This window comes from Cariama cristata, unplaced genomic scaffold, assembly GCF_000690535.1.
Source record: "Cariama cristata isolate BGI_N322 unplaced genomic scaffold, ASM69053v1 scaffold295, whole genome shotgun sequence".
Taxonomy (NCBI): domain Eukaryota; kingdom Metazoa; phylum Chordata; class Aves; order Cariamiformes; family Cariamidae; genus Cariama; species Cariama cristata.
Genome location: NW_009617863.1, coordinates 15,371 through 23,071, shown reverse-complemented (window position 1 = coordinate 23,071; position 7,701 = coordinate 15,371). Strand labels below are relative to the sequence as shown.

At 50.5% G+C, this 7,701-nt stretch overlaps 1 protein-coding gene across 1 annotated transcript in view; it reads right to left on the bottom strand.

Moving 5' to 3' along the window:
- Positions 1-7,701, bottom strand: part of DFNB31 (deafness, autosomal recessive 31) — a gene marked incomplete at both ends in the record, with an annotated part of 33,779 nt that overhangs the window by 16,829 nt on the left and 9,249 nt on the right. Inside the window, one exon of the mRNA XM_009700645.1 lies at positions 5,431-5,556. Coding sequence (XP_009698947.1) covers positions 5,431-5,556 — 126 coding nt within the window. The remainder of the gene's footprint in view (positions 1-5,430; positions 5,557-7,701) is intronic.

Here is a 7,701-nt window from a genome sequence, read left to right as displayed (position 1 = left end):
CTAGAAAGGTAACAAAAGACTGCAGAGATGCAAAAGAACCATCTATTAAAACAAACGTTGACCCTGGCAAATTATTTGCTGTATGCACAGCTCCAAATCAGCACAGAATAAAGAAGCAATAATCAGACACACAAAAAAAGTTATCATAGAACACAGAAAAATTATTGCCCTGTGCTCAGCTAATAGTGGGGGGACACAGCAGGAGCTGCTGAGTGCCTGACCACTTCTGAAAATGGGATTATTCTCATTTCCTAGGGGAAAATCTACCCTGAAATGCAGGGGCTGAACACGACACGCAAAAGGTGACAGACCGCAGACAAGAAGCGGAGTTCAGATATAACACCTCGACGACAGGCTTGGCTCCTTCTCTGTCTGGAGAGAATGAGAATAGCATGGGAAAGGGAGGTGCAGTCAAGAGAAACTTAATGGGCTTAAGACAAGGGTTCTGAGCACCTAAAGTCTCTTAAAAATAATCAAAATTGGCTCTGGGAGAAATTCAGTCACGCAGACAGAAAAATAGGTGAGAGATTTTAAACATGAGTTAAATGTTAAATGACACCAAATTGAGCTGGGAATAACAGGGCTAATAGGATGCCAAACGGTTTGGCACTAGCACTAGCCTTATTTAATGCCACTAATGTGCTAGAAGAGAGGTTAAATTACACTTGCGGATACCACTAAAGTAGAAGGAGTCTCTCTCTAGCACAAATAATTACCAAAAGCAGACCGTAAGAAATTAAAAATAGGGGCAGGAAAAAGTATGAATCAATTTGGAAATGACCAAATTAAGACTCGTAGAAAAATAAGGAGGTACTTGGCTTCCCCAGGAGGGAAACAGGTCAGGGCAGATGATCCACGTCCAACGAGGCCAACACAGCCTCTTGGAAGGAGCAGAGACAGATTTGGGAGTAAAGCAAGGGAACAGCGGGTGCCAAGTGCTGTCTGAAAACATGTTCTTTGCCCCAAACACCTTGCAATACAAATGTAAGGAACAAAGCAGATCCAGGCTGGAAATGAAAGCATACAAGGAGAGAAGATTGTCTCTTGGGATAGGCAGTGATTTCGGCACTGCTGCGGGGAGGTTTCTGGTCGGGTCCCAGAAGAAAAGCAATTTAAGCAATGTCCATCCCCATAAAGGTGACATCGTTTGAAGGACCACTCCACAACGCCTCCCGCGAACGGTTCACCTTGCGTACCACAACCACGCACCTCCTCATCGAATTTCTCGCTATACAGCTTCTTCCCCAGACCCCGAGGCAGCCACGAGGCTCTTTTTTTATCTTTTCTTTCTCGGTAGCTTTATCTACATGCAGACCTCAAAATACAAGCCAGTTTTCAAGAGGCAGCGCTGTGACTGCCACCGATGATGTAAAATCATTCACCTCTTCCTATTTATAGTCTCTCCGTTTCTCTCCTTCTGTTGTATATGGATATACACGGATCATGGTGGCCTCTTTTTACTGCAGCCTTTGTTCTGGGAACTCAATATTGAGTTGTTTGTTCAAAGAAAGCTACCTGAAATCTGCTATTTCTGATGTAAAGGTCAAGGAGAGAAAAAAAAAAATTGACTTAAAAAAAAAAAAAAACAAACATCCTGACGAAATACACCACAGAAAAAACGAACAAGGAAGAAATCGGGATGAGCAGAGCCATGAACGTCAGCAGAACAAGCTCAGCTCCTGTACAGCATCGCTGAGAATGTCACGAAGGAGGCAGGAGGGACAGAAGCCGACAGCAAACAAGACTGCCTCACGTTCCTCCTCTGCAGTCCTCTGCTAACCGGCACTTTTTCAGTCTGAGAACTTACACCAAGGCAGCGTATTTTAAAACATGCCCAAAGAACACATTGTCAAAAGTTTCATGAATGAATAAACATAAGGAAGGCCAAGGCCAAGGGTATGAATATTTAATTATTGACTGACTGCAGGGATCCAGGCTGTTTTCTGCTGGCACCTGCAGGCTGCTCTGCCTCGTGGCCATGAAGCCGGAGGGAGCAGAGCACCGGTACCCAAACTGGCACCAGCAGATCTCCTCTGGGATCCACCTCTCAGGACCTCGGCTCCTGTTTCTGTAGCAGGCAAAAGCCAGCTTAGCATTCGGGCCCGAGAGAAACTTCCTTAGTTTTAATGGGCTTTCAATACCACGTTGTTTGCCCTTTAATCAAAATCTAAGGGAAATGTAAAACATGTTATTAAAACATTCAAAAATTCTGATTTGGTGCCATAGATACAAGAAGGTTTTTTCGCTAAAACGAAAAGCCTGGCAGAACCAACTCAAACAGTTCTGTTAACAAACTCAGTGAAAGCAGCAAAACCCACAGAAGTATTCACTGCCTGGGAAGTCAGCGGGAACCTTCCCATCGACCCAGCGAAGTTGGGTTGAGCCCACATTGATCAAACCCAACATTTTTCTATTTTAAGGAGCAACGGATTACCTGGAAAGTACATTTACCCATTAGTTCGTCCCTCCTCCCGGTATCACATCCCTTCCACCACCACCTGGAGCAGTGTAAGGAGCGTGGGGATGCAATCCACACCCGACCGTGTCTAACAGCAGAACATAAAAGGCCTTTTTTTACCTCCAAACCTCTAAGCAGTTCTAAATTTATGGCCTGCAGCATACACAAATCAGGGTGGGAAGTGTCTGTGCGTATCTGAAATCACATAAAGCCTGACACTCAGAAAAGCATCAGCCGGCTGGCACGCACAGATCAGTTACTGGAAAACAGAACAGCAAGGAGAGAGATAGGAAGAATCAATAAGCAGAGGCTCTGGTGTGCAAACAATTGTTACGGCGCGGGGACCTTGCTTGGCAGGGATGGAGGGGAGCAGCACGCACTGCTCCACGTGCTTTGACTACAGCGTGCGTGTGATGGTTTTCTTGCCTTCCCAGCAGGCGTGAAATGAGAGGCAGAGGGCTAAAGCCGTGTGTTATGCTGCCGTGACTTTTCCTGCGTGTGCGACTTTGCAGTACGACGTTAGCTGTGCTGAGCTCATGGGCAGGTGGACTGAACCAAGAAAAGCAGCAATTTCCCCCATGCAGCGAAGAGATGGATTTGGAGTAGTATGGAAGTACTAAACACGAAACAAACAGAAAGAACTTTAGGAAAACAATGCAACTCCTTTTTCTTTTCCTGCCTTTAATCTCTCAGTTTCTGGTGTTTATGAGATGGAGTCTGACACTCTGGCACAGGGTCAGCAGGCGTCGGGGACAAACAGGCTTGCTTCGACAGTAGGTCCTCTGACTCAGCAAAGTCATCCGTGTGATGCCCGGGGCAGCTCGAGCCGGTCCCTCTCTTTCCAGCTCTATTAGGCAGAAATTGTCGTGTGCCTCTTAGCATCTCTGTCTTGAAATCCTCCCCTGCTGCCTCTTACCACGACCTTGCGCTAATGAACAGGCATGAGTTGACATCCCTGGGAGACGGCTGTGTACCCTGGTCGGGTGTGCAGGCAGAGTGGCTGCGAGGTGGCCAGCCCAGAGGAATAACGTAGGCTCTGGGAGAGAAAGATGGTCTGCAGGGAGGTTCCAGCAACAGCTTTCACTTCTTGCTGCCCTGAGAAACACTCAGCCATCTCCCTAGGATGCTCCCACAGCTCCTTGTCCCTAGTGCCCAAGTGACCCTCTCGTATGGCAGGGTCTAAAACCCCATTTCCCTGCTAGGGATCAAGAGAGAGACCAAGGCTCTGATCGATCCAAACCTCCAAGTTCAGCATTTTCATTGTGTGTCAAAAAGAGTCAGCAGAGAGAAACAGGAGCCTGCAGCAGACAAGTAAGTTCGGAAGGGGTCGCATTACCCCTGCCAACGTCTTCCTCGTTCTCCTTTGTCTATAAAGGGAACCCTGGTGACCTCAGTGCCCAGCTGGATGGGCCCAGGGTTTTGTGCCAAACCAACTCGAAGGACAGGATGGCATCTGTCCCAGCCCAAATCTCAGCCCTCTCCACCAGACTGTCCACCCACTTCATGCTACCAGCCTTGACAGATTTAAGTGACCTTATGGGGCCACTGGAGCAAAGTCGAAGGCTTAGCCCTAAACTCTCCAGGGCTGATCAAGGGAGAAATGTTATCACTTCATAATACAGAGAGGGGGTCAGAGTGGATTACCCCTCAGTCCTCAGCAGCCCAGCACCATTTCAGGGGATCGAGAGAACGTTAGAGTTGAACAACCATCAAGTCTTGACTGACACAAGGAGCAGGGAAAGAACCATCTCTCAGAGCCCCTGGGATTGCACTGGAGGAAGCAAAAAGGGCACGATGTGGTCACAGGGAGTTGGGTTGTTTAGAGAGAAAAAACACACCAGAAAAGAAATCTCGAGTGATGAAGAAAAATGCTACGGCCTGCAGAGTTTGAGTTTCAAACATGCCCCATTCATGTGCAGCACAGAGATATACCCAAAGTCCAATGACTCCCTTTTCAACTTATTTTAATGGTGAACATCCTAGAACATATAAAATTTTAACCCTAAATGCCCCTTCCAGGAACAGCTGATGTCCCAGGATGTCCCCTCCTGTTCTGAGACTCGGTACAGCAGGGAAGGCTGGAGGAGCTTGGACATGATGTGTGTGCACATGTACATGGTGGGATGAAAGAGATGCAGGGTCTTGCTTCACAAGAGGTCCGCAGCCAAACTGTAGCCAACTCTGGACCAGTGTAGGCCCAGAAGGGCCCAGCCAAATCACGGAGCATCCTTTAGGAATCTGTTGGACTATGGAGGGAGCCTGACATACCTGGAGGTCACACCAACTTAGGCAGCTGATAGATCAGCTCTGCTCTACCCCCGAGGGTGATCCTGCTGTTTCTGCTTCTTAAGACATGATCCTTGTGAATGCCAGTGCTGCAGGAGGAAACCAGCACACACCTGCTCCCACCGCAGCAAGCCTGGCCTCCTCTCATCGCGGCAGCTAAACACACTCCCTGCAGGCAGGCTAAGAGCACCTTGTGCAAAACACTGGCTCCAAACATAATGGGTTTGGATGCGAGATGCAGGAACAGGGCACAGGACCAGGATCTTTAATAGAAAACTCCTCCCTGCCAGCTCAGGGAGGTGAGAGTGACTTTCTTCACCTGCCAGGTCTGGGTTGCACTCTTAGATATCTACACCAAAACCACACCCAGGCTATCTCATAGGGGAGAAATCAGGTGTAGGGGTGTGCTAAGGCAGAAGGTAAGCACAATCTACTCTAGAAGTTGTAAGGCTGCATTTCTCTCTGCACAACCACCTTGCTCCCTTTAGGTTTAGTATCCAAAACGTCCAAAGAACCTGCCCTGAAAAGCCATCTCCAGAAAGGCAATGCTCACCTCTCCATCGAGAGCCCTGCTTGGCCGGGGGCAGAGAGCTAGGGCCAGCAGCAGTTATGTGCCGATGTGGCCCTGCAGCCACCGCAGGTAAAGCTCTACGTCCCAGCCCAGCCCACTCCGGGGTCACTCTTACCTTTAAGCCAGTGCTCTCTGCTTCGGAGCCTTTATCTACACCAGTGATGTAGATACCCAGGGAATACTCTGCCCCTCCTCGGATCATGAGGCCCAGGGATTTCCCTTCATTCAGGACCAGATTCACCTGCAGAGGAAGAGGAACAGTCATTTCTGAGGTGTCCGAGGGCTGCACAAAAGCAGTGTCAGCCCCTTCTGTAGATGCCTCCAGACAACCGCAGCCCCCGACAGAGCTCCAAACTTCTCCGGGCTGCGGCTGGCTCCCGTGGCAATGCAGAGGAGGGAGCGGAGCAGGTTTAGCTGCTCCTGTGGTTCCCTAGGCTTGTCCGTCTCCCCGTACCTAGACAAACGGTCAGGGCTGGCTGTGGCTCCAAGGATATTTTAGAGGTACATGGGCTGCAGGGTGGGCAATGCCCCGCGCATCCCCGGAGAGCAGCACAGCTCACCACAGGCATGGGGGGGACAGACAGGAAAATGCATCCAAGGGGGCCATTTTCCAGTGAAGCGTGGACAACACGCAACGTCCATGATAAGGGGTTGTTTTGTCTTTTCCTGTTTTTCAATAATTCAGAGGCTCAAGAGGAGTGAGCAGGCAGGTCACGTTGAGAAGGTGTGGAAGTCTAGCTCTTTGAAAGGAAAACTTGGAAGAAGAGAGAAAGATGGAAGGACATCCAGGACCCAGGTGACAAATCCAGAAGTAAAGCACTTGCATGGAAGGAGGTTAATGCCTCAAGTGGAGCAAGTAATGTTATTTCAGGAGAAGTCTGGGCCTCAGGAGAGGAGATGCACTTTAGGCAAGGGCTGAGAGACCACTCTGCGGGTTGAAGTCCAGCTAAGGCATCGGTCAGACAAGGGACTGCCAGAGCTCTGCTGAACACTGCCCTTCTCCCGTCTGTCCTACAGAAAACCAGCAACTAAAACCATCAAATAAAAAAAGCGAGTTACTGGTTTCACTCCAGTTAATGGCAAACACCCTCGGGGTCCAGGTGTCACCGGACACAGGGTGACAAAGCAGTACCAAAGGGGCCCTTCTGTTCCTCTTCTGGAAGGGAAGAAACCGTGCAGGTGAAGGGAGAGGTAGGATGCACGGCCAGCTGGAATACAGCATGGATTCATGGATAGCCGTACGCCCGCCGTGTCCCTTGGCCGGCGAGGGCAGCTCCCGTGGGAGAGGGGAGGCAGAGGGGAGCACGACACCAGAAGGAACCGCCAGCGCTGGGGGACCGAGAGGGGTCAGCTACGTGAGGGGCAGCACACGTGGCCTGGGAGGATTACAGCCATAAACCAGAGGGAAAGTTGATCTGCGGCACTTTTCAGCTCTCTCCTTTTACAGGTGCATCTCTGAGGCAGATCCTCAGCTGAGAGCGATCCCCAAAGCACCAGGGACACCGGGGGAGCCGTGCCAGTCAGCACCGGCTGCCAATGTCCCCTCTGCCTGCCCATGCCCTGCGCAAACGTGATTACACAGCAACTACCCACATCCATCCAGACCGGGAAATCGCCCAGCTCCATTTCTCTCTGCCCCCTTCTTTCTCCTTTCTCTGCCCGGCCCCAGCGATGACTGCAAAGGGCCATTCCGGGCCCTCAGCCCCCCCAGGAGAGGGTACGGAGAACAAGGACCAAGACAAACCCCACGGAGGCACAGGGCGCGGTGGGGGAAGACCCCAACACAGCCCAGGCTGGGTCTCACCCCCCTCCGCCAGCCCAGCCATCGCCCCTGCAGCCATCACTGCTCTGTCCACGGCAGCTCTGCCGGACACCCCCACCCCACCCAGCACCCCATCCGTCCGAGGCCCAGAAGGCACTCAGGCCTCCTCCGCACAGCCGTGTGCCTTATTATCTCTAATTAATAATGCTAGCACAGAGGGGTTTTTTTCCATTTCTCCTGCCCAGAACAGCCAGCACATACTGCAACAGATGTCTAGTATTTTCCACAAACCTCCGACAGGCTGAAGTACCGGGCAGCACCTGGACAGCTGTTTTCTCCACCAAACGCTGGCCGCGGGGCTGATTTTGCAAGGAACGCCAAAGCTATCAGCCAGCTTCCTATCTGCCATCCTCCATCCTCTCCTGCTCACAGGGCCTGATGATTTATGGAAGTTCAGGTGAGAATTTAGAGTGAATGAGCAAGCCAGTGTTTAGCTCCCTTGGGGACTGCCCATTTAAAATGGCCTTTGTTCACTCGCAGCATGACATTTTCTAAATGAATAACTCCAGGTTTGGGTTTTTGGTTTTTTTTGCTTTTGTCCCAAGTTTTAAGTCATTTCTGGAG